Raw genomic sequence first — 26,333 nt, 5'->3', positions numbered from 1 at the left:
CTAAATGAAGAGTTTTTAATGTTTTAAGTGCATTTTTCAAACTCTGGAGTTCTGGCCTTAAGTCACCTACTCCCAGGTTCAACAAGATCCTTTGAATGAAGTCAAAGGTGCTCCTTTTTTTTTTGGCCGGGGGGAGTCCAAATGAAGGTTATAAATTAGTTCGAAAGTCAGTCACAACTTGGGTGTGGGTTCCAAGGTGATCCATCCTGGCCTCTATTTTCACATGTAAAGTTGTGAAACTTACATGTCCACTGCATTAATATTATTTGTCTTCACCGTGCCACTACACCATGGCATGGTGGTGTAGTGGTTAGCACTGTTGCCTCACAGCGAGAAGGTTCTGGGTTCGAGCCCAGTACCCAATAAAGACATTTCTGTATGGAGTTTGCATGTTCTCCCCATGTCTGTGTGGGTTTCCTCCAGGTGCTCCGGTTTCCCCCACAGTCCAAAGACATGCAGGTTAGGCCGAGTGCTCAGGAGTTTGAGGTGGTTGGTATGTTGTCAGTGGAATTACATGTTAAACAGCTAAAATTAAATATGTACAGCGAAACTACACCAAGCTATTTGATGACCCCATTCAAATTAACATGTAATTACCACAAGACATAGTGCTACATCCTTCCAGATCTCTAGAGTAAATTCTCATGGTAAAACATCACTCTTTTATTCTAGTATTTTATTATGGAAGGGTTTATCATCAAATGTCAAAGGCGCTAGGAGTAAATCTCAGTTCAAATTTCTAGTTAAAATGTTTTATTTGAAAGTCTTAAAGGAGAACTGAAGGCAATTTTTTGTTATCAAAATTCTCATTTTATTAAATACAGGAATGCATTTTTGATCGCTATTTTGTCACTGCTATAGCAAGTTATGAGTGTTTGAAAATAAGCTATGTAATACATCAGTCCATATGTCAAAGCGATGGCCGTAAACGAGATTCGTTGAGACCTGTGCGAGACATCGTAGGATGGAAGTAAAACGTACAGCGGAAATCAAAGTGACCAACACCTGCCAACGTTGTCAAAAGACGTGCGCGCCCTCTTTCGAATGCTGATGTAATCAAGCCAGAAGTTTTGTTTGTTTTGATAGCAATCAGGAAAGTTTGAAAAAAGTAGGCAGTAATTGTCATTTAAACTTGTTTTTGTGCAATAATTCATTTGGGAAACAGTTTTCAAAATGGCAGCACTGACACCTGGCTGATGCTTCACGTTTCGAAGTCTCACACAAGTCTCGTGAAGATCGCGCGGATAAGCGACGCCCGCCGTGGACCAAACGAACTAAATTCAACATGGGTAAAAACCGAATAGGCCGATAAGCATAATATTTAATTGCAATCAGTTGCCGTTACGAGTCACGATATAAGGTTACTAAAACCGAAAACGTAATTGAATAAACATGTTAATTAAGAAATAAAGCAAGTTTAAAAATGACTTCAGTTCCCCTTTAACAGTCAAGAATCCAGTCATTTTGTATTTTATGTAATTTTCCACTTTTAATATATCTCTGTACTTACCAATGGATAACTATTTTTTATTGGTGCTAGTGAACCATGTTACTTGTATTTTTTTTTTTATAATGGACCACAATGGAAATAAGTACATGTACTTTCTTGTGTCATCCATATATTATGTTTGCACTAACATTTTAATATTGAATAAACAAATAAAAAAAAATAAAAATCAAAGGCTAATTGGTGACTCTAAATTGACCGTAGGTGTGAACGTGAGTGTGAATGGTTGTATGTCTCCATGTGTCAGCCCTGTGATGATCTGGCGACTTGTCCAGGGTGTACCCCGCCTTTCGCCCGTAGTCAGCTGGGATAGGCTCCAGCTTGCCCACGACCCTGCACAGGATAAGTGGTTACAGATAATGGATGGATGGCTTCAGCTTGTCTTCAAGCTGCAAAAAGAGAGAGAAAGTCTCAAATATGGATTCAAAGCCATGTATTTTTTTCAAAAACAATGCAGAAAACAACTACTTTCAGTGCTCACATGCGGTAAAGGGAAGTCTCATCTCATCTCATTATCTCTAGCCGCTTTATCCTTCTACAGGGTCGCAGGCAAGCTGGAGCCTATCCCAGCTGACTACGGGCGAAAGGCAGGGTACACCCTGGACAAGTCGCCAGGTCATCACAGGGCTGACACATAGACACAGACAACCATTCACACTCACATTCACACCTACAGTCAATTTAGAGTCACCAGTTAACCTAACCTGCATGTCTTTGGACTGTGGGGGAAACCGGAGCACCCGGAGGAAACCCACGCGGACACGGGGAGAACATGCAAACTCCGCACAGAAAGGCCCTCGCCGGCCACGGGGCTCGAACCCAGGACCTTCTTGCTGTGAGGCGACAGCGCTAACCACTACACCACCGTGCTGCCCGTAAAGGGAAGTAACGTTGTCAAAAAAGCAGTTGTGCGTAACGAAACCATAGCTAACAAATGTGAATAAGCATTTCCGTTGGTTAACTTAGCGAAAGATTCAGAATTCAGCTTCAGATCTTTTGTCTGGAAGCGCGTGCACACACACACACTAAGCATGATTATCATGAAAAGCTAAATTGTTTGTAAGTGTTCAAGTTGTTTGAACTTTTGTGGTAACAGAAGTGCTACATTTTATTTTATTTTATTTTATTTTAAATATGCAAACCAAACTACCACTCATTGCTCCTCTGTACATGCACAGTGCAGAGGTCCGTCAGTTTACTTGGGTCTAAATTGTGTGGTTTATATTAAATTGTGTGAGTGTATATTTAAAAAAAACAAAAAAAACAAACAAAAAAAAAAGAGACACAAAAGTTGATCAGTTTGAACATTAAATATCTTGACTTTGTATTGTATTTAATTGAATATTGGTCAAAACAATTTGCAAATCATTGCGTTGTGCTTTCATTCACATTTCAGACAGCAACCTAACTTTTTTGGACTTGGGGTTGGATGTTAAATTACTTACAGGAGTAGCAGAAAATAATAAGAAACATGTAGAAAGAGTACTGTATGATAAATCATTTAGAGCTTAGTTTTACAGACTAGGCTACGTCCTTACAGTATCTATTTTAAATATCAGAGGTGGACAGTAATGAAGTACATTTACTTGAGTACTGTACTTAAGTACACTGAGTATCTGTACTTTGAGTAGTATTTTTTTTTAAACTTATGACTAACTTCACTACATTTGAAAGACAAATATCATATTTTTTACTCCACTACATTTCTATCAAAGTCCTCGGTACTGTATGAAGCAGCTTTGAAAGTAGATGTTTTTTCCTTTTCTTTTCTAGAACGTGATTGATTTTTTCGCAGGTGACACTGAGACAGCCGATCAGTAATCACTAGGGTCACGTCACGTCCACAGACTGGATAAAGTCAAGTTCAGTGATTTCTCAGCAGTGTTATTTAACACGATCAGTTAATGGAAGAATGGAAGGAGGTGGTTCTTCTGGGGAATGAACGCACTTATGGTCAGACCTAAAACCCATGTTACAGTTTTCTGAAAGGATTAAAAAAAAGGTTCATTTTAAATGTTTGCTTTGTTTGCCTAAAACGAACCACATCACGGCCTACAAAAACTCGCCGTCCAACCTGCAGAAGCATATTGAGGTTTATAAACATTTTATTCCAAGAGAAAGCTTGTAATGAAGTTGTCTGTGCTTTTAAAGCTAGCAATAACGTTGCAATAGCTATGCAGTTTGGTTTGACTTTCTATGGATTTGCCCGCCAAGTTGGCATAGACTTGTCCACAGCTAACGTTTACACATGGCTAGTTAACTTGGACACTGTTAGTTAGCATGTAAACACAGTTACGCTAACATGAATAATTCTAACTTATCTGAAGTCCTTTCAGAAATATTTTAGCATAATTTTGCCAAATAATCAGAAATGTAGAAATATCTTTCTTTTCTAGTAACGTTAGCTACCCAATATGATTTCAAGATTGAAAAGAGTTTGCTAGCATGTCAAGTGGAGTTTCATTGACTAGCTCTCTCTCTCGTCCATCGTGTTTTGATGAGGACCACGGACATCTCCCTCGTTTACTGTTTGTGTATGGCTGATGAGACCAATGCGAGCTTGGAATCCCCTCCTGCATGTGGAGCACACATGATCTGCATGATCTGGTATTAGACTGCTGCTGCTAGCATGCACTTTCCTGCTAGCTCTCTTCTCTTCTGCTGCTTCAGTGCGACGCTGATCGGACTGCAGGGCACCACAGGGGATTCTTCCCAGGTGTCTGGGTTGATGTCAAAGCTCCTCAGGGACTCCTTTAGTCTGTCTTTAAAGCACTTCTTTGGGCAGCCGCAAGAGCGCTTCCCTTCACATAGTTTGCCGTAGAACAGTCTCTTTGGAAATCAGTCATCAGGCATGCAGACGAGATGTCCTGCCCATCTGAGCTGGGCCTTCTGAAGCAGGCAATGGATGCTTGGTAGTCCCACACGCTCAAGAAGTTCTGTGTCTGGGATTTGGTCCTGCCACCGAATATGCAACAGGTGCCGCAGACAGGTGGTGTGGAAGTACTGGAGCTTTCTGGCCTGGCTTGCGTACACAGTCCAGGTCTCACAAGCATACAACAGTGTTGGTAAGATGACCAACCTGTACACTTTCAGCTTGGTTTCTAGGCTGATGCCTCTGCACTCTCAGACTGTGGAACGCAGTCTGCTGAAAGCTGCACTGGCCTTTGTGATCCGGCTGGTCACTTCAGTGTTGGCACAGACATCTCTGGACAGTGTGCTGCCAAGATACGTGAACTTGCTGACTGCCTCAAGTCTCTGCCCTTGAACTTGAATGTCAGGCTCTGTATACTCCTTGCCTGGTGCCAGCTGGTACATGACTTCGGTTTTCTTAGTGTTGATGATGAGGCCGAAGTCATCTCAAACAGTAGAAAGGAGGTCCATACTAGCCTGCATGCCAGGTTCAGAGCTGCTGTTCAAGGCACAGTCATGGGTGAACAGGAACTCACAAATGACGTCATTTAGGACCTTGGTCTTAGCCTGGAGTCTTCATAGGTTGAACACACCACCATCCATGCGGTACCTGATGGGGATACCATTGCTACAGTCTCTGAAGCCATCTGTCAGCATGGCAATGAACATCATGCCGAACAGGGTCGGTGCCAGGACACACCCCTGTTTCACACCGTTGGTCACTTCAAAGGCATCCGATACCTCTCCATCATCCAGGACCTGTGCATGCATTCCTTCGTGGAACTATCTGACCATGGTGACAAACTTGTCAGAGCAGCCGAACTTGGACATGATTTTCCACAGTCCTTCCCAGCTCAGTGTCGAAGGCTTTTGTCAGCTCCACAAAAGTGATGTACAGGTCCTGTCCCTGTTCCTGGCACTTTTCCTGCAGCTGGCATGCGGCAAACACCATATCTGCTGTTCCTCATCTGGTTCTGAACCCGCACTGGCTTTCTGACAGGTAACCCTGCTCAAGGTGTGTGATCAGGCAATTCAGCAGGACGTGAGCCAGGATCTTTCCAGCTATGGACAGCATGGAAATCCCATGATGATTGTCGCACACTTGATGGTTGCTTTTCCTCTTGTACAGGTGCACAATAGAGGTGTCTTTCAGCTCCTGGGGGATTGCTTCTTGATCCCACATGGTTTGAAAGAGCTTGGTGAGCTTAGTGATGAAGGGCTGACCACCCGCCATGTACACCTCTGCTGGGATAGCATCAGCTCCTGGAGCTTTTCCAGAGGAAAGAAGGTTGATGGCCTTCTCCACCTCAGACTCAGTGATGGGGGTTGGATAGCTCCATGTTGATGTCTACCTGGGGCATCCGCTGGATGGCCACCTCACTGATGGCAGATGGCCGGTTCAGGACACCACAGAAGTGCTCAGCCCATCGATCGGGGATCTGTGTCTCGTCAGTTAGGATGGTGCCACCATCAGCACTGTAGATGGGTGAGGTGCTGAAAGGTTGTGATCCATACAGAGTGCGCAGGGCATTGAAGAAGCGGGGGTCATGTTTTGAGGCATAGACCTTAATCTCCATTGCTTTTCTGCTCAGCCAGCAGTCTTGCATTTCTCTCAGCTTTGCCTGGAGGGTTCTGAGAGCCTCTGAAAAGACTCCTTTCTTGGGATGGGATGAAGGATCTTCCTGGTGACCCTTGTGTAGTTGTTGCTTCTTGTCAATGAGTTGCTGTATCTCCATATCACTCGTCAAATCAGTCCTTGTGCTTGCGCTCAGAGGGACCGAGGTGGGAGAGGGCTGTTGTGTGGACCAGATCTCGGAAGGCCACCCAGTCTTCTTCAAATGGTCTTGACTCCAAACTGGAGAGCACAGACCTGGGTGTCAAGTTCGTTGCTCAATTTCAGTTAGGCATCCTCAGACTTCAGCTTGCCAACAATCAGCTTCTTCTTAGATTTCTTCCCTTGCAGGCATCTCTTGGGCTGGATGTGAAGATAAATCTTGCTAATGACAAGTCTGTGGTCGGTCCAGCACTCGGCACCACACATGGACTTGGTGACTGACATCATGCCGGTCCCTCTGTCTAACAAGGATGTAGTCAATGAGATGCCAGTGCCGCGATCTTGGGTGCATCCATGTTGTTCTGTTGTGGGCTAGGAGGAGGAAGACAGTGTTGGTGATGAGAAGCTGGTTTGAGGCACACATCTTCAGCAGCAGAAGGCCGTTACTGTTGCACTTGTCAATGCCATTTCTCCCAATGACTCCATCCCATGCTGTCCAGTCCATACCAACTCTAGCGTTGAAGTCGCCAAAGATGATGAGCTTGTCAGACTTGGGGACTGTGGCAATCAAGGCTTCTAGGTCCTTGAAGAACTTGTCCTTGACATCATCTGGGTTCTTCATGGTGGGGCGTAGGCGCTGATGACAGTGGCGAAACGCTTTCTGGGCAGGGGGCAACGCAGAGTCATGAGTCGGATGCTTCGGCCCTTGGGAAGGCGCATCAGTTTGCTAACAAAGCTGGACTGGATGGTGAAGCCCACACCTGCCTCACGTTGTTCTTCATTGCTGCAACCACTTCAAAAGAAGGTGTAGCTAGTGCCCACCTCTGCCAGGCGGGTTTTGGACAATGCAGCAATGCAGATGTTGTACTTGGACAGTTCACGTGCTACTAACACAGTTCTTCTGTCTGGTCTGTTTGCGTCAGGGTTGTCAAGCAGTGTGCGTACATTCCACGAAGCGAGGGTAAGGGGTACCCTCTTTGTTTTCCCTCCTTTTCTTCGACTGCTGAAATGGGATCCCACCAGCCGCGGTATGCTGGTCAGGGTTGTGAGAAGCAGGCAATTTTTAGGGCACCTTTTCTAGCCCCTTCCTCAGGCTATGGAGGTGAGCAGTGCATTCCTAAAGACGGCTGCTCAGTCGCTCAGGACAGCTGCCGAATCCCGCTGCTGCTTCAGTTGATGAGATGCAACCCTGTGGCCTGAGCTGCCTGTGTGCAGGTCTGCAGCTACAGCTTCCAGTGAATCCACACCTGCTGCTTCGTCGCTTGCCCATTGCCACAGGACTTCCATGTGAAAAGGGTGATGTCATGAGATGCGCATGAATTTGGTTAAAGTGAGGTAGAGTTGCACGGAGTCAGCCTCACTCTCTCATCCATTCCTATCATATTCCAGTGGCAAGACAGAGCAAGACAGCTGGTGATGGGGACAGATGCAGCAGATAGCCATGGCTCTTTCTGTGCCCTGCCATGCCCTGAGCCTTCTGCAAGGCCTGCTGGTTCACCTTCTTGGCCATTGGACCTACTGTTGGTCACCTCCGCCCCATCAGTGCAAGTCCAGACTTCATATGCTTGAGAAGGGTATTCCTTAAAGCTCGCTGAGGGCTTGAGGCCCGACAGCTACCCTCACCTGGTTTAGCCCACCTGCCGAAGCAGTTTACCGGGATGTGGCTGCTGTGCATGCTACAGCTACTAGGAGCCACAGGTGAGAGCTGGGTGCCAGAGGGAAGGCCAAAGATGGACAAGCTGTCCTAAAAAGGACACGGCAAGCTCCCCCATCAGAGGAGTTACTCCCACTGGACACCCCATACACTGACTAGCTAGCTTAACATTCAACCACCATGATGGCACAGCATGCGTTCATTTTGTGAATTCACATTTCTGTCTTTGGTAACGGCATTAGGTTTAGTAAGCATTGTGGCAATAATACAAACGCATTGACAGAAAATGTATTTTTAATACTTAAGTAGTTCAGTACTTTAACTTAAGTAAAAATTTGACTGTACAACTTTCTCTTGTATTGGAGTAACATTTGACCAGTGGGATCTGTACTTTGACTTAAGTAATGAAGTTGGGTACTTTGTCTACCTCTGTTAAATATTGGGCATTTGTTTGTTTTCCGGTTTGTTTGTTTTCAGTACAGTAGGGAGCTAGCTACATTATTTAGCTAGTTAATAAGCTGGGTTGTGAAATAATTTAGCCAACAAACTAGCTAGTTAATTTGCATGCTGAGATATGACTCAGAAATGGAGAACACCTTCTGTTCCTGCCACACACTCCTCCACTTATGATGCAAATGGCCGATTATTAGCTGGTTAAACACTTCCGAGTAATGAGTCAACACAGACAGGTTAACAATAGTACAGGAATGTAGGGCAAGTTAAAGTCCGCAACTGCATTTCTCATTCCATTGTCATCGGATTAAGTTTTGATCCTTTTGACATTTGTGTATAATATATTATATACACACACACACACACACACACAGACACACACACACGTCTGGGAACTCCCAGGCAGTGTACCAGTTCGTGCAGAAAAACAGAATGCCAGTTCAGGAGCGTAATCATACACCTGACGCGCGCGCACTCACACGCATGCACACACGCACACACAGGGGTCAGTAAGGAGCTATAATTACAGAGAACATCTTTTCTAAGAGAAACATATTTAGAAAAAGAAATAGTGCATTTCTTTCTGACAATTGCATCCCAATTTCTCTTCCTAGGTGGTTTAGCAGCTGTGATCTACACCGATACACTCCAGACCTTCATCATGATCATTGGTGCAGTCGTCCTCACCATCACAGGTCAGTCACTTATATCATCACTACCTCCAGGGCTGGAAAGTATCGACTTCATGTGCTCTCATTACAGGATTGAGTGCACGGTCAACGTCAAAGTATCATTAAAACAAAAAAGTACTTTTATAGAAATATGCAACTTCACTGCATTTATTTAATTTTGATCAACATTACAGAGTAAAAACATGTTCACCCCAGAAGATCAGATTACTATAAAAGATATGCACATTTTAAATAACTCGATCAAAATAAAGCTTGATGAAAGGAACGTCACAGTGTTAGCATGTTGGGTGTTAGCCAAAATGCTAAGCAGCAACGTCTAAGGCAAACGAATGAACATCCCCAACCCCATTTTTGCTTTTAAATGTTTCAAAGGAAATGCAATCCTATAAAAATATCAGCATTTCCATCTGCAGAAGTGTGTACAGCTAAGCTGTTCGCTAGCCGAGTGAGCCAGATGTTATGATGTTTAATAATGTGAAAGTTCTTTAATAAACTTTCAAAGTCAAAAAGTCAAAGTCCCTCTCACACCAGGATCTGGTCTTCTCAGGTAGTCTCCTGTCCCAGTATTAACCAGCTCTTTGAGGCGTATGTGTGTGGCACCAATCTCCGTAGCCCTCGGCCTCTTGCCTATACAGCTAGGGCTACAGTGGGAGGCTAGTCCTCTGGTAACTGCAAGAGTTTGACTTCCCCACTCACATCTGTATTGCAGCGTACCTTGCCAGATGGCAGTCGGTACCATTTTTATGATGGTCTTTGGTATGACCTGACCACAAGTAGAACTCACGATCTCCCGGTTGAGAAGCGAACACGCTAACCACTAAGCCAACTCGCAGTTTAACAAATTTTAATGTTCATTAAGTATAAGCAGCTGATTATAGGTAAGGCTCAGAATAATGCATCATGGGAATATTTTCTAGATGGGTAACAACGTAGCTACAGTGAGAGTAAAAAGTATTTGATCCCTTGCTGATTTTGTTGGTTTGCCCACTAATAAAGACATGATCATTCTATACTTTTAATGGTAAATGTATTCTAACATGGAGAGACAGAATATCAAAAAGAAAATCCAGAAAATAACTTTAAAGAATATGTATTAATTGATTTGTATTTCATTGAGGGAAATAAGTATTTGATCCCCTAGTATGCATTAGGAGTTCTGGCTTTCACAGACCAGTTAGACACTCCCAATCAACTTGTTACCTGAATTGAAGACACCTGTTCTAACTAAAATCACCTGTATGAAAGACACCTGTTCACAGAATCAGACAATCTGACAGAATCCAAACTCTCCAACATGGGTAAGACCAAAGAACTCTCTCAGGACCTCAGAGACAGGATTGTTGACCTGCACAAATCTGGAATGGGCTACAAAAACATTAGCAAGATGCTGGGTATTAAAGTAACAACCATTGGTGCAATTGTGAGAAAATTTAAGAAGTATAACATGACCATCAATAGACCTCGGTCTGGTGCTCCACAGAAGATTTCACCTCGTGGGGTGGCAATGATCATGAGAACTGTGAGAAATCGGCCTGCAACCACACAGCGGGAGTTAGTGAATGACCTCAAGGCAGCTGGGACCACAGTCACCAGGAAAACAATTGGCAACACTTTGCACTGCAATGGATTAAAATCCTGCAGTGCCCGAAAGGTACCCCTGCTTAAGAAGGCACATGTGGAGGCCCGCCTAAAGTATGCCAATGATCACCTCAAAGATGTACAAAGTGATTGGGAGAAGGTTCTGTGGTCAGACGAGACCAAAATTGAACTATTTGGCCTAAACTCTACTCGTCATGTGTGGAGGAAGAAAAATGCTGCCTATGACCCCAGGAACACTGTGCCCACCGTCAAGCATGGAGGTGGAAGCATTATGTTTTGGGGGTGTTTCTCTGCCAAGGGCACAGGGCTACTTCACCGCATCAGTGGGAAGATGGATGGAGCCATGTACCATGCAGTCCTGAGGGACAACCTTCTCCCCTCTGCCAGGAAGTTGAAAATGGGCCGTGGTCGGGTCTTCCAACATGACAACGACCCGAAGCATACAGCAAAGGCAACAAAGGAGTGGCTCAAGAAGAATCACATTAAGGTCATGGAGTGGCCCAGCCAGTCTCCGGACCTCAATCCAATCGAAAATCTATGGAGGGAGCTGAAGGTCCGAGTTGCCAAGCGACAGCCCACCAACCTTAATGATTTAGAGAGGATCTGCAAAGAAGAGTGGGCCAAAATTCCCCCTGATATGTGTGCTAACCTTGTGGTTAACTACAACAAACGTCTGTCTGCTGTGCTTGCAAACAAAGGCTTTGCCACCAAGTATTAAGTGCTTTTGGCTAGAGAGATCAAATACTTATTTCCCTCAATGAAATACAAATCAATTAAAATATATTCTTTAAAGTTATTTTCTGGATTTTCGTTTTGATATTCTGTCTCTCCATGTAGAATACATCTACCATTACAAGTGTAGAATGATCATGTCTTTATTAGTGGGCAAACCAACAAAATCAGCAAGGGATCAAATACTTTTTACTCTCACTGTATATACAAACTCTCACTGGCACTTTATTAGGAACACCACAATGACCACCTGCTGTTTTCTGCAGTTCTCTAATCAGCCAATCCCTTGAGAGCAGCACAATGCCTCAAATCTTGCAGATACAAATCAAGAGCTTCAGTTAATGTTCACTTCAAACATCAGAATGGGAAAAATTGTGATCTCAAAGTATGACTTTCACTGTGGCATGGGTGTTGGTTAGAGCCAGCTGGACTGGTTTGAGTATTTCAGAAACTGCTGATCTCCTGGGGTTTTCACACACACGCACACCAGCCTCTACACAGAATGGTGCGGGTGGAAACAAACGTCTTGTTGATCAGAGAGGTCAGAGGAAAATGGTCAGATTGGTTTGAGCTTTTTTACCAGGAAGGATATAGTAACTCATATAATCACTCTTTACAACCGTGGTGAGCAGAAAAGCATCTCAGCATGCAACAGCAGAAGAACACTTTGGGTTCCACTTCTGCAGCCAAGAACAGGAATCTCAGAATCAAGAACAAGTTCATATTAAAGTGACCGATGGAGATGAACTAGCTAGCTATTTATCAATAGCGTTTGCCCAAGTTGCTAGCTTGGCAGTGTTGCTATTAGAGGTGGTGCTCAGTTCAGCAGCGCTGACATGGCTAGTTAACGCAATTGTTCTGAAATGCGTCCGTCAGCTATGGAACACTTTTCAGATTAGTCGTAAGTAGCATAGTTTTTCACCAGATATCTTATTTACTCTTTTCTTGACTAATTTTCCGCACATAATCTTCAATGTCCAAGATTTATTTGATTGTGATGTAGAACAGTTTTCCAACAATACCCACAATGCCATTCTGATAACGGTGCAGTGCAATGTATCCCTCTATTCATTTCTACATAGAGAGCGATGCAGCGGCGCTTTAATGCTTTCGCCTGCCCAGCTCTCTCACCAGCTCATCTGTACACTCTGCTTCAACTTCCAAAGATTTTACTTTCATTTTAACATCTCGTACATCGGTAACTAGCCACCGTATGCTGGATTTCTCCTTAATATGACGTTAATAACTTTCGCTGGAAAAAGTGCACAAAACTAGAGCACCAGAAACTCTGAACATGTCACAATATTTCAGTAAAAAGACAGGTAATGTGTTTCAGGGTGGAGTTTTCCTTTAGTAGTGCTGAGCCCCCCCCCAAAAAAAACCAAAAAATAAAGTTTATATCTTATCATTTTGTTCATTAATACCATTACTTGTAGTTTCTGTAATGCTAATGGACATTGTGTAAAGTGTGTTGGTTTCTTTCATGGATTTCCATAGAATTAATGTAACTATAAACTGATAAATGTATACAGTGCTATTTTTTAATTGGTAATAAATTACCATATAATATTTGGGAAACTGTGTTGTATAAGAGGAACTAAATATCAGTAAATATCAGTTCAGGACGTGCTGCTATAGGAATACAACTAACTTCATGTTGGTAACAGTAATTTCACTTCATCACACCACATCGTCGCTGTTTACTGTTTTATTCCGGATTCGTCACACCTTCGGTCTCAAAGCTTAAAAAAGCAACAGAGAAGCAAAAATATCATGTGATGGTGTGATCACATGGTAACGTGTGCAGTACATCTGTGTGTGTGTGTGTGTGTGTGTGTGTGTGTGTGTGTGTGGTGTAAAAAAGGAGGTAGTTGAACATTCATGTGGTGAAATCATCATATCTGAATATTAACTTCCCTTAAATAGGCAGCTTTAAACATGTAACAGTCTTAAAAAAGACGAACGTGTTCAGCTCTGAACTATTTCCTGCCTTATCGTTTCCTTCAAAGATTTAACCTTGAAGAAATGTTTTTCCACCGTGTTTTGATAAGTTCTTTGTGATTGGAGTCACAAGTATCCACTGGAAATGGTCTTGGAAATGAAATGAAAAACCTGTGAGGAAAAACAATGCACAAGGCCAGCCAGAGACATTTTATTACAATTAGCAAACTTTTTATCACTTAAATCATGTTATAAAATCAGGTAAATAATGGAGCGGTGTTTTGCTTTCTGCTCTTAATGCCACACCCATGTCAGGAAAGTGCTTAAGATCTGCTCTATTAATCTTTCACTTGCACCATTAAGCAAAACTGTTGTTCTCATTTGTCTCGATCAGCAACATGCTTCAGGAAACACGGCCTTTCTCCCTCTTCTGCCAGACGACTTAAAGTGCAACGTGACAGTACGCTTCCGATTTTTACCTCCTTTTTGATTAAACCATTTTCTGTAGGTCACTGGAGGTCACAAATTGATCTTATCAATTTGTAATTCCTCTGGGGTTTTGTGTAAACAGTTCTTGTTAACCGGTGCAAATTCCAAACACGTCTTGGCCTGTCAGTTATCTCTGCACAGTCAGAAAATCAAAACAGCTCAGAATGTTTTCTTCAGCAAGATGTTGGATGATTTGGTTGTTCCAGATATTCCAGATAAAACTGTCCTGTACAAGCAGTGCTGGTGAATTTGTGACTTTCATACTAGATTTGTTGAACAACATAATTAAAAAACTGAGCCAGGCTACAATGACAGCAACCAGTGTTCCCGATGACTAATCACCAATCTGATTATTCCTGATAACCAATGACTAATCACACTGGCTACCGGTAATAAGCACTAATCATCATTGTTCAACAACAAAACCACTAAGTCACATCATTCTTGATAACCAAATCACTTTTGTTATTGATGACCAATCACTAATCACATTAGTTATCAGGAATAATCACTGATAAGAATTGTTCAACAGCTAATCACTAAATCACCAGTGTTCGACAGTCAATCACATTCATGATAACCTATCATTAATCACTTGTATTTGACCGCCAATCACTAAATCATACTGGTTATCAAGAATGCAATTGTTCAACATTTAATCACTAATCACAATTGCTCTCAATAACCAATCACTATTCTTGATAACCACTGTGATTAGTGATTGGTTATCAAGAGCAATTGTGATTACTGGTTAAATGCCAGTAAACAATTGTGATTAGTGATTAATCACACCACTTTTCAAAAATAATCACTAATCGCAGTTGCTCTCAATAACCAATCACAATTGTTCTCAACAACCAATCACACCCCTGATAACCAATCATTAAATCACTTGTATTTGATGACCAAATCACTAATCACATTGGTTATCAGGAATAATCATTAATCACAATTGTTTGGCAGCTAATTCCCATTGCTCTCGACAACCAATCACTAACCACTTTTGTTTGACAGCCAATCACGAATCACCTTCGTTCTTTGATAACCAACCAAAGTCACACTGGTTATCAGGAATAATCACTACTCGCAATTGTTCGACAGTTAATCACAATTATGCTCAATAACCAGTCATTAATCACCTTTGTTCTTGATAAACAAAATCAAGAATCACACTGGTTATCAGGAATAATCACTGATCACAATTGTGCTCGATAACCAGTCATTAATCACCTTTGTTCTTGATAACCAGTGTGATTTAGTGATTTGTTTAATCAGGAATGATCACTAAAAATCACATTTGCTCTCGGCGACTAACCACTAAATCACAATTGTTCCAAGCAAACGATCATTAATCAAATTTTTCATGGTGACCAACCACTAGATCACCATTGCTCCTGATGACCAATCACAATTGTTCGACAACCAATCACATTGTTCCTGATGAGTAATCACTGATCATTATCGTTTCTAAGTTATACTCTCCTATTCTAATACATCTCTATTCCATGTTCATGTAACATGTTTTGATATGCAAATGGTCATAAAATATGAAATGAATATGCAAATTAGCTGAAAGTCATCCAGTGACCCCCAGTGAATTTCTGACCAAGCGAAGCTACTTTCCCCCTGAAAGGAGCATCATTGCAGACAAGCTGCACTTTAGTTCTTAACATTTGATCAGCATAACGTCGCTGTCAGTTCAAAACCTGCTATGTGACAATTTAGGTCAAATTGGGTTCTCTATGCTGATTGGTGGGCGGCACGGTGGTGTAGTGGTTAGCGCTGTCGCCTCACAGCAAGAAGGTCCGGGTTCGAGCCCCGTGGCCGGCGAGGGCCTTTCTGTGTGGAGTTTGCATGTTCTCCCCGTGTCCGCGTGGGTTTCCTCCGGGTGCTCCGGTTTCCCCCACAGTCCAAAGACATGCAGGTTAGGTTAACTGGTGACTCTAAATTGAGCGTAGGTGTGAATGTGAGTGTGAATGGTTGTCTGTGTCTATGTGTCAGCCCTGTGATGACCTGGCGACTTGTCCAGGGTGTACCCCGCCTCTCGCCCGTAGTCAGCTGGGATAGGCTCCAGCTTGCCTGCGACCCTGTAGAACAGGATAAAGCGGCTAGAGATAATGAGATGAGATGCTGATTGGTCAATTTTGACCTTGTGCTTCCATTTATGCCAATTAGAAAAGCTAATAATAGAACAAGTAAACTTTTACTGGCTTCTCAGCTTGTTATTTCAGAGTTTTATTCAGTTTTTTACGTCTCCTGTAAAAAAGGAAAAATTTCACAGAGCAGGTTTTGACCTGACAGCGACGATAAATATAAATCATTAAATCAGAGCTCAGTTGTTTTTTTAAATAGTTTTGCTTTTATTTAAAGGTCCCATGGCATGAAATTTTCACTTTCTGAGGTTTTTTAATGTTAAAATGAGTTCCTCTGACCTTCTTAAGTCACCCCAGTGGCTAGAAATTTCATAATGTGTAAACCAAACTATGCCCAACATTTGAGAATGGCGCGTCAAAACGGCGCGTTGATGAGCTCTTCCCTTTACTACGTCAGCAAGGGAGATGATCCCCACGCCCCCCCTCTGGATTCCCACCCACTGTATGGATTGCCCCGCCCAGTTGTAGTGAGGAGACCATAGAGGACACAACAACATGGCATCACCTAAGCGAGCGAAACATGGAAATTGCGCTGTACATGGATGTGACAACACAGAAAGGAGTCTGTTTTTACTGCCGATGGGAGAGCCCCTGAAGACGCAGTGGCTTAATTTTATTTACTTCAATAATACGCCGTCGAGTCTACCTAAGACGGTGTATGTTTGTCGGAAGCATTTTCCTGAGGAATGTTTCCACAACTTGGGACAGTACAGGGCAGGTTTTGCACATCAACTGTCACTGAAGCCTGGGTCCGTACCAAGCATGCCTGCCGCATCAGCCACAAACACCGAACAAGTAAGTGTATAACTGGTCGTTTTGCCGTGTTTGAAAATCGGTGCGTTAGCCTAGCAATGGCTACATTAGCTGTGCAGCTAACCGCTTCCTGCAGTTAGCCAGGTAATCTGCGCTACAAAACTAAAGAGCATGCAGCATGCTCTGTTAAACTGAGTTTAGTCTGGAAATTGACTGTAACTTATGAGCTTATGTTTGACTATTGCTCCGCAATGCATGTCTTCTGTTGGATAAGCGATATGTTGCTGTAGTTGCTGCTTCTATCCTCTTTGGTTATGGAGTGCGTGTTCAAGCCTAGGGTATTATACGTTCGTAAACTACCACTCCGAACACACTCACTCTCTGTTCTCTGTGTCACGTTGAGTTTACGAAAGGAGTCTGAGGGAGAACGGGGTTTTGTCTTAGCAGCGTGGCTACAGGCGCTGACAGCAGCGAGTATGTGTGTGCGCAGCTTGGTCAAGCCCCTCCCCCTCCCCCCATGGCCCACCCTCTACCCTTCCCCGCCTCCTGCTTCTCATTAGCAAAACGACGCACTTGGAAAAGCGCTGAAATGGGGCTTTCTCCCAGGAGGCTATATTTACGTGCCGAGGGTTCATTTCGAGAAAGGCAACATCCGGAAGCCTCCACGAGCCCGTTTAAAGCATCAACAAACCACCATGCCATGTGACCTTTAAAGCAGATTTGATCAAATGTTTGTCTAAAGAAACCTGATTAAATGCAATAAACTGCTGAAACTTTGTAGTTTTCATGAGTGTATTATTGAAGCATTTATCGTAGTTCAGCAGATATTGTTGGATTTATTCAACCTCATGTCTAAGTGATAAACCCCATAGCTCTCCTTGTTCGTGCTGGGTGTTGCGGTTTGTGTTTTTGTGATTAATATCTGGCATTTTACATGCTGTTGTACGAGTCAGTTTTATTTTTTTTAAATTTAATTTGCATTCTTGTATGGGGCGAGTCAGCGCAGGTTTTCAAAAGGTCTCAGCTTTCATGCACCATCCTGTCATGTTGCTGTCTTAGTAATATTTTCCTCGTATACCTGCGGGTTCACAGACTCCACCCTCTCTTTTAACTCGAACGTGGGATTCTTCAAAACCATCCATTCTCCAGCACACTGCATGGATTTGGAATAACTTTAATATCTCATCTCATTATCTCTAGCCGCTTTATCCTGTTCTACAGGGCCGCAGGCAAGCTGGAGCCTATCCCAGCTGACTACGGGCGAAAGGCGGGGTACACCCTGGACAAGTCGCCAGGTCATCACAGGGCTGACACATAGACACAGACAACCATTCACACTCACATTCACACCTACGCTCAATTTAGAGTCACCAGTTAACCTGACCTGCATGTCTTTGGACTGTGGGGGAAACCGGAGCACCCGGAGGAAACCCACGCGGACACGGGGAGAACATGCAAACTCCGCACAGAAAGGGTCATCCAAGTGTGATTTAAAATTAAATGTCTTAATACTATAATAATAATTTGTTTCAAGTAATTACTTTAGCAGTGAATGGGGCCAGTTATTTATTTATTAACTATGCAGTTAGCTAAGCCAACTACAATAAAATTAGCTAACTAAAGTAGAATATGTCGACAGCTCGGTAGCTAATAGTAATTACTTGTAACTTTCTGACACGTAATCTACTCACTCTCAAGGTAACCTAATCAATTTTTTTTTCTAAGATAATGTTCAAACAATTGAAAAACATTACTTCCATGTATGAGATGGGCAAAGGGCGCTGTGCTGAGCTGTGAAATGTCTGACACAAGCACAATTCACAGTTCCCACCAAACGCTGGAGTAAATGCATGCGGGTCGGTTCTGACCCATGTGTGTAAACTTGATGTAGAATTACAAAAGCTGTGCTTGTTCATAACTTAAGAAAGGAAAAATAAAAATGATGATTTGTGCTAAACAAAAATAAGATATTTACTGCATATTTGGAAAAGTAAATGACAAAATGAATTTATTTCAAAAGTATATCATAGAAACACTCAGCCATACATGAAATAACCTGGAGAATGAATGCAGGCCGTTTTTGACCCATGTTGTGCATTAGAAGGGTCGTGATACAAAAAGGGTTTTTATTCAAAAAGTAAGAAAGGAAAAAATAAAATAAGGATGTATGATGATCAAAAACAAGTTAATTGAGGAATACCTTGAATACTGAATGATGGAATTTATTTATTGCAAAGATATAGAAGATAAAAACTCAGCCGGGTCACTTTTGACCCATGTTTTGCATCAAAAGGGTTTTAATTAAATGCAAATTGTAATCACGGTCAAGTTGCTGTGGTGTAAGAGGAGTAAAACACTTCAGCATGTGCTCTTGGGTATAACATCACCTGTAAGGGTGTACAAACTTTTGCACCTCAAATTAGTTTGGGGTTTTTTTGTTTGTTTTTATTAGCTTTTGATAACTGAGGCAATGTGATTTTCCTGTGCAATGTTCATTTTATGAATATTGTACCCACAATTAAAATCCAGATATTAAAGTTATGCTCCGGTTTCCCCCACAGTCCAAAGACATGCAGGTTAGGTTAACTGGTGACTCTAAATTGAGCGTAGGTGTGAATGTGAGTGTGAATGGTTGTCTGTGTCTATGTGTCAGCCCTGTGATGACCTGGCGACTTGTCCAGGGTGTACCCCGCCTTTCGCCCGTAGTCAGCTGGGATAGGCTCCAGCTTGCCTGCGACCCTGTAGAACAGGATAAAGCGGCTAGAGATAATGAGATGAGATGAAAATAAATTGATTTCAAAAGATAGAGCAAAGAAAAACTCAGTCAGCATGAAATAACCTGGAAAATCAGTTTATCGCAAAATTTAACATTGTGAAATGTCCATGAGATGATAAAGCAGCAGCTATAAACAGTCGTCCCCTGACCAACCACAAAGCGTAAATCTTACTCAACACTGGAAGCTGCTTCTATAATTATTAAACATCTGCTGGGGGGGGGGATACCCTTCCTATATCTTTGTTGTTATTATGTTGAGTGTTACAACAGAAAACTCTTTTAATAAGTTTAAAAAAATTATTAAATGCTGGCAAATCATCCATCCATCCATTTGGTTTGGCAAACAAACCACGAGATTTGACTAGTTTTGCTGTGACACGCATCATGTCACATTTTATCCCTTGATTATTACGTTTGGATGAGCACTGACGGCATGTACGCAAACATACTGTGTTACACAAATCATTTGTTCAAATACTCACAAAATCCCATCAAAGCTTGCAATGCAATCCAACTTGCAACATAACAAAAGGAGGGATTGTTTCAGAGAGAAAAATGATTAGAGATTTAAAAAATGATAACGTCGTCTCATCATGCTATAAACCCCCTCTTGCAGTGTGCCAAGTAAAACATCAAACCCAACTCTACGTGCACAACTATTTTTTCTTATCTGTACATAATAAAGAGTTCAATCGCCTCCAGGCCATGCAGATATTAACTTGCACAAGTAAAAGAGCACACATCACACCTGTTTTAGCATCTCTTCACTGGCTGCCAGTTCAGTTTAGAATTCATTATCAAATTTTAGCTCTTGTTTTTAGAGCTCAAGCTCCTTCTTACGTATCTGACTTGTTAAAATTTCACACCCCGCCTGCAGCCTCAGGTCATGTGGTCAGAGGCTACTAGCGCTTCCACTCACTCACTTTAAAGGACATCGGACATGGATTTTTTTCTGGGTATAATTATGTATAAAGGACATAAGAAATGCCATCTAAATCACTGCAGGGCGTCAAAAATGTGAAAATCATCACATTATTCAAGTTTTTTATACATCAGCGTAAAACAAGGATTCGTTAATGAGCTAGGTGGTCACGTGACCCATGACGTCACAAAAACTTTCCAAGGAGCCAGCGCTTGGGAATCTAATGTAAACAGGTTACCGAAATGGACACCATCGACAGTGACATTCCCGATGTTTCACAGAGATGTGAAGTTAGACCCTATCAATTCGAACCGATAGCTGGAAATTCACATGAACATGGATCTTGTCTTTACTCTGACGGGTCAGATGATTCTGAGAGTGAGGGTTCATTCAGCCCTCATGAAACTGAAAGCGGTCGGCTCGATAACACTTCCTGGTAAGTTAAAAACAATTCTGCTCAAAGGCTAATGATCTGTTGAAAGAAGTATTATTTTTGTATCATACATTGAAAGTTCATCATAGATCTAGCTAAAGTCCGTTGCAAGCTAGTTTTTTTTGCTGATATTTTTCGAGATTGATTGAGATACAATGCTTCCAGAGTCCGAGATGAAAACATTCAAAATGGCGAAACGAGTCAGAATTATGATAATCAGTAATTGATACACCCAAAATTATAATACTAATCCTTACCGCATGAGGCCCATGGTAAAACCACACTTCCAGGAGGGGCTGCCGTCTGCCTCCCAAGCCGGCCGAGAGCGCTCCTCGTCGGGCACGGCCAGGCGGGCGAATGCCCTGGTCCGTCCGCCCTGTCTAAAAAATAATGGTACAACTCCGAGTGCAGGTATCAATGCGCTGCCGAAGCGCGCAGAAGGTGTTAGTACGCCTGTCATTATAGTGCGGACTTTCCATAGCATAGAAAATCGCCACGTTTCAATTTGTGTAACTGAACTTGTTTCATGTCACTGGTCATATAAACCTATGTAAACAGGAAAAGCGCGGAAGAATTTGGTCGCATCTAACTACAGCCCCAAAAAATACCACTGGCCATGCTGAGCCTAGCTACATTGCTAACAGGAGTGACAGCGCGTCTGACTGACTGGGAGGTCACAATACACCATGATGTTCAATGTACGTTAAACACTCTAAAAACGAAACAATTTTCTTGTCATCCAAGACACAAAAACTATTTTGTCGCATTCGTCATCATCACGATTCACACTTCTCCATTCATCTACCCGCTTGTGCTGTACCCGAAAGTTTTTGTGACGTATGATCACGTGACAGCGGCTCTTCCGGTTGTAAAATATGCATATCGGAGCTCAAGCAGAAATGCCATATAATCATCACGAACATAACGATTTTGCTGAATTTAATAGATAATTTTGTATTTGTTGATGCAATTATTTCATATTTTTAATGGAAAGAAACTGATATAGCGTGCATTTATGTTTCATGTCCCATGTCCTTTAAAGGGATCCTCCAGTGGATTTGCGCTTAAACTTATGCCAAGTCAAAGTACTCGTCAGTGGCGTGCACAGACATTCTGGGGGACGAGTGCTCTGGGGGGAAAAAAGGGCACTTTTTTGCGCATGTGGAACAGCTTATTATAAAAGTCTGAGATTTAACCCTCCTCTTGTGTTCGGGTCGCCACTGACCCGTTTTAGTTTGTAAAGGTGTAAAACAACCACTTAATGTTAATTTATTACATCAAGGCTTTTTGACTTTGCCAGGAATCTCTAGTTGAACAAAATAGAAAAAGAAATTTTTGTTTTCCTAAATCTGAAAATGGTCTAGCAAAAAATATAATGCTTATGTGCAGTTGTTTCTGTATGCGACGGGCTACTTCACGACAAAATAATTACAGCTTGGGCTTAGAGGGCAAACAATACATTTTCACTCGATTCATGTGTTACCTGGCTGGTGGGGCAGGGGAAGAGCTGACTGACTGCCCGATGTGTTGTCTGCGCTACGACAAGGCCGTGGCTTCCAGGACGCTATGCTGCTGCAACCTCACATTGAATGCACTGCACGCTTGTTCACATGACAGAGCAAGAGAGACAGAGGTCCGGTGTGTGTGCGGAGGGGGCACACATCGGGACATTATTTTCACACACGCTTTTAATGCCGCGGCTTTTCTAAAAGATCATGTCGACATTGGCCTCAGTAAACTGTAAAAAAAAAAAAAAAAAATTCAAAAGGGCACTTTTTTGGACAGAGGGCAGAGGGGCAGGTGCTTGAGCACCACCTCGTGTCTATCTGTGCACGCCACTGGTACTCGTAGATTTCAACAGTCAAACATTCATTCATTTTCGGAGACCAAATAGTGTTCTAGAAAAAATTATTTTTATTAACCCTTTGATGCAAAACATATGCACACCCCTTCTACTGCACAACATGGGTCAAAAATGACCCGCATTCATTTTCCAGGTTATTTCACGCTGACTGAGTTTTTCTTTGCTCTATCTTTTGAAATCAATTTATTTTATGATTGAATATTCCAAGTATTCTTTAAAGGTCCCATGGCATGGTGGTTTGTTGATGCTTTAAACGGGCTCGTGGAGGCTTCCGGATGTTATATCTGCAGCCTTTCTCGAAATGAACCCTCGGCACGTAGATATAGCCTCCTGGGAGAAAGCCCCATTTCAGCGCTTTTCCCAGTGCGTCATTTTGCTAATGAGAAGCAGGAGGCAGGGAAGGGTAGAGGGTGGGGGCGGGCCATGGGGGGAGGGGGAGGGGCTTGACCAAGCTGCGCACGCACATACTCGCTGTTATCAGCGCCTGTAGCCACGCTGCTAAGACAAAACCCCTCGGACTCCTTTCGTAAACTCAACGTGACACAGAGAACAGAGAGTGAGAGTGTTCGGAGTGGTAGTTTACGAACGTATAATACCCTAGGCTTGAACACGCACTCCATAACCAAAGAGGATAGAAGCAGCAACTACAGCAACATATCGCTTATCCAACAGAAGACATGCATTGCGGAGCAATAGTCAAACATAAGCTCATAAGTTACAGTCAATTTCCAGACTAAACTCAGTTTAACAGAGCATGCTGCATGCTCTTTAGTTTTGTAGCGCAGAGTACCTGGCTAACTGCAGGAAGCGGTTAGCTGCACAGCTAATGTAGCCATTGCAAGGCTAACGCACCGATTTTAAAACACGGCTAAACGACTTAACAGTTATACACTTACTTGTTCGGTGTTTGTGGCTGATGCGGCAGGGATACTTGGTACGGACCCAGGCTTCAGTGACAGTTGATGTGCAAAACCTGCCCTGTACTGTCCCAAGTTGTGGAAACATTCCTCAGGAAAATGCTTCCGACAAACATACACCGTCTTAGGTAGACTCGACGGCGTATTATTGAAGTAAATAAAATTAAGCCACTGCGTCTTCAGGGGCTCTCCCGTCGGCAGTAAAAACAGACTCCTTTCTGTGTTGTCACATCCATGTACAGCGCAATTTCCATGTTTCGCTCGCTTAGGTGATGCCATGTTGTTGTGTCCTCTATGGTCTCCTCACTACAACTGGGCGGGGCAATCCATACAGTGGGTGGGAATCCAGAGGGGGGGGCGTGGGGATCATCTCCCTTGCTGACGTAGTAAAGGGAAGAGTTTGTCAACGCGCCGTTTTGATGCGCCATTCTCAAATGTTGGGCATAGTTTGGTTTACACATTATGAAATTTCTAGCCACTGGGGTGACTTAAGAAGGTCAGAGGAACTCATTTTAACGTTAAAAAACCTCAGAAAGTGAAAATTTCATGCCATGGGACCTTTAAATATCTTGTTTTTAATTACCACAAATCATTAATTTAATTTTTTCTTTCCTACTTTATGAACAAAAATACTTTTTATATTACTACACATGGGTCATCCAAGTGTGATTTAAAATTAAATGTCTTAATACTATAATAATAATAATTTGTTTCAAGTAATTACTTTAGCAGTGAATGGGGCCAGTTATTTATTTATTAACTATGTGGTTAGCTAAGCCAACTACAATAAAATTAGCTAACTAAAGTAGAATGTGTCAACAGCTCGGTAGCTAATAGTAATTACTTGTAACTTTCTGACAAGTAATCGACTCACTCTCAAGGGAACCTAAACATCATCAATTTTTTTCTAAGGTAATGTTTGAACAATTGAAAAACATTACTTGCATGTATTAGACGGGCAAAGGGCGCCGTGCTGAGCTGTGAAATGTCTGACACAAGCACAATTCACAGTTCCCACCAAACGCTGGAGTAAATGCATGCAGGTCGGTTCTGACCCATGTGTGTAAACTTAAGAAAGGAAATAACTTAAGAAAGGAAAAATAAAAATGATGATTTGTGCTAAACAAAAATAAGATATTTACTGCATATTTGGAAAAGTAAATGACAAAATGAATTTATTTCAAAAGTATATCATAGAAACACTCAGCCGTACATGAAATAACCTGGAAAATGAATGCAGGTCGTTTTTGACCCATGTTGTGCATTAGAAGGGTCGTGATACAAAAAGGGATTTTATTCAAAAAGTAAGAAAGGAAAAAATAAAATAAGGATGTATGATGATCAAAAACAAGTTAATTGAGGAATACCTTGAATACTGAAATGATGGAATTAATTTATTGCAAAGATCTAGAAGATAAAAACTCAGCCGGGTCACTTTTGACCCATGTTTTGCATCAAAGGGTTAAAAATACCACATGGGCCTCCTGCAGAAGCGATGTATGTGATGACGTGGCGTGGTGGAAGCTTGGAGCAACTCAGGCGTTTATATCCTTTGCTTACATCGTGGTTTTGCTAGTAGAGTTTGAACGAATCATCTAATGAAATGCTTTCATCTCCCAACAAACACCACTGGATAATCTTGTCTTCGAAGATAACCGTCTCTGTTTGGATTTCGACACTGACTGGTTCATCTGTTTGCACAGCAATGTCCTTCTTTCTGGTCAATTCACGTTCTTAGGACATAAATGAAAAGGAAACTACCATGAAATAAAACTACAGAAGTTTCAAATGACTGAGCTCCATGCAAAACCTTGAGTAATTCTCTTATCTGGAGTATAGATGACCGTACCTGAAGCTTAATCGAATGCTCCGTCTCTTGATCCGTCGTTGGTTGTTCTTTAACGTTGGTGTTTTCTTTGTTGCCCGTAATTTCTTCCAGTATACGCTGAAGAGCCTACAACACATCGGGATGCCAATTACAATTCACCAGGTAAGACACCGATAACACACCAGGGATGGATCCAGACCAATGGCTGTGCAGAAATGTGTGTGCACCACTTGGCATCGTTCATGAGGCGTTTGTTTACTTTACCGCTAGCCGGCTACATGGGCTATAGCCATGCTCAACCGACAGACCGGGCCGAGCCGCAGTCGTAGCTGCCCTCTTCGGAAAGGGCTCCATAGCGATCTGGTAAAATATTTCTGCAAATGTGCATCTGTCAGATTCTTGGGCTGGATCCATCCCTGTATACTACAAAAGAACCTTGGTAGAACAAAGTGGAAACTAACCTCCTGGTGGTGTTGTCTCTGTTGCCACTCAACACTGCATCGGCGGACTTTTGGAGCTGAACGATGGGCAAATATTGTTGGCACGGCATAGCCTCTCTTTATTCTGGAAGCCCCCATTAAGCTTGCTTTTAATTCCGTCGATTCATTGAAACAGGTTGATTCAAAATGCTCGAAGCATAAGTAGGGCACCGCAGGCAGATTTTTTTGAGGTCTTCTTATGGCAGGAATCCATTTCTTGCAAATAGTCAGACGATTCTTGCCAGGTAAACGGTGAAAAGTTCTTCTCATCCTTCCTTTTAGCATCATTTTGGCATTTATATACTGCACAATGAGGCATACGGCGGCACGGTGGTGTAGTGGTTAGCGCTGTCGCCTCACAGCAAGAAGGTCCGGGTTCGAGCCCCGGGGCCGGCGAGGGCCTTTCTGTGTGGAGTTTGCATGTTCTCCCCATGTCCGCGTGGGTTTCCTCCGGGTG

General features: G+C 42.5%; 2 protein-coding genes across 4 annotated transcripts in view; one reads left to right on the top strand and one right to left on the bottom strand.

Annotated features, from left to right (window-relative positions):
- The window catches only part of slc5a10 (solute carrier family 5 member 10), a 107,403-nt gene that overhangs the window by 7,936 nt on the left and 73,134 nt on the right, over nt 1–26,333 (top strand). The window contains exon 6 of the mRNA XM_060898541.1: nt 8,913–8,993. Within this exon, the coding sequence (XP_060754524.1) occupies nt 8,913–8,993 (81 nt within the window). The remainder of the gene's footprint in view (nt 1–8,912; nt 8,994–26,333) is intronic.
- On the bottom strand, nt 1–26,333 carry LOC132865995 (THAP domain-containing protein 1 A-like). 3 transcript variants are annotated; one of them, XR_009650534.1, is made up of 4 exons: nt 25,859–26,333; nt 25,419–25,523; nt 25,130–25,302; nt 1–1,896 (listed from the first exon to the last, which is right to left on the bottom strand). XR_009650534.1 is itself a non-coding variant. In XM_060898542.1 (3 exons), the coding sequence occupies exons 1-3, from the start codon at nt 26,162–26,164 to the stop codon at nt 1,858–1,860; spliced, it is 450 nt and encodes a 149-aa protein (XP_060754525.1). In that variant the 5' UTR covers nt 26,165–26,333; the 3' UTR covers nt 1–1,857. The 3 variants fall into 3 exon arrangements, 2 of the variants coding, with proteins under 2 accessions (XP_060754525.1, XP_060754526.1); XM_060898542.1 differs by lacking the exon at nt 25,130–25,302; XM_060898543.1 differs by lacking the exon at nt 1–1,896 and having other exon boundaries at nt 24,976–25,302.

The sequence above is a fragment of the Neoarius graeffei genome, chromosome 18, assembly GCF_027579695.1.
Source record: "Neoarius graeffei isolate fNeoGra1 chromosome 18, fNeoGra1.pri, whole genome shotgun sequence".
Lineage (NCBI taxonomy): Eukaryota > Metazoa > Chordata > Actinopteri > Siluriformes > Ariidae > Neoarius > Neoarius graeffei.
This window is presented reverse-complemented; position numbering and strand designations above follow the sequence as displayed.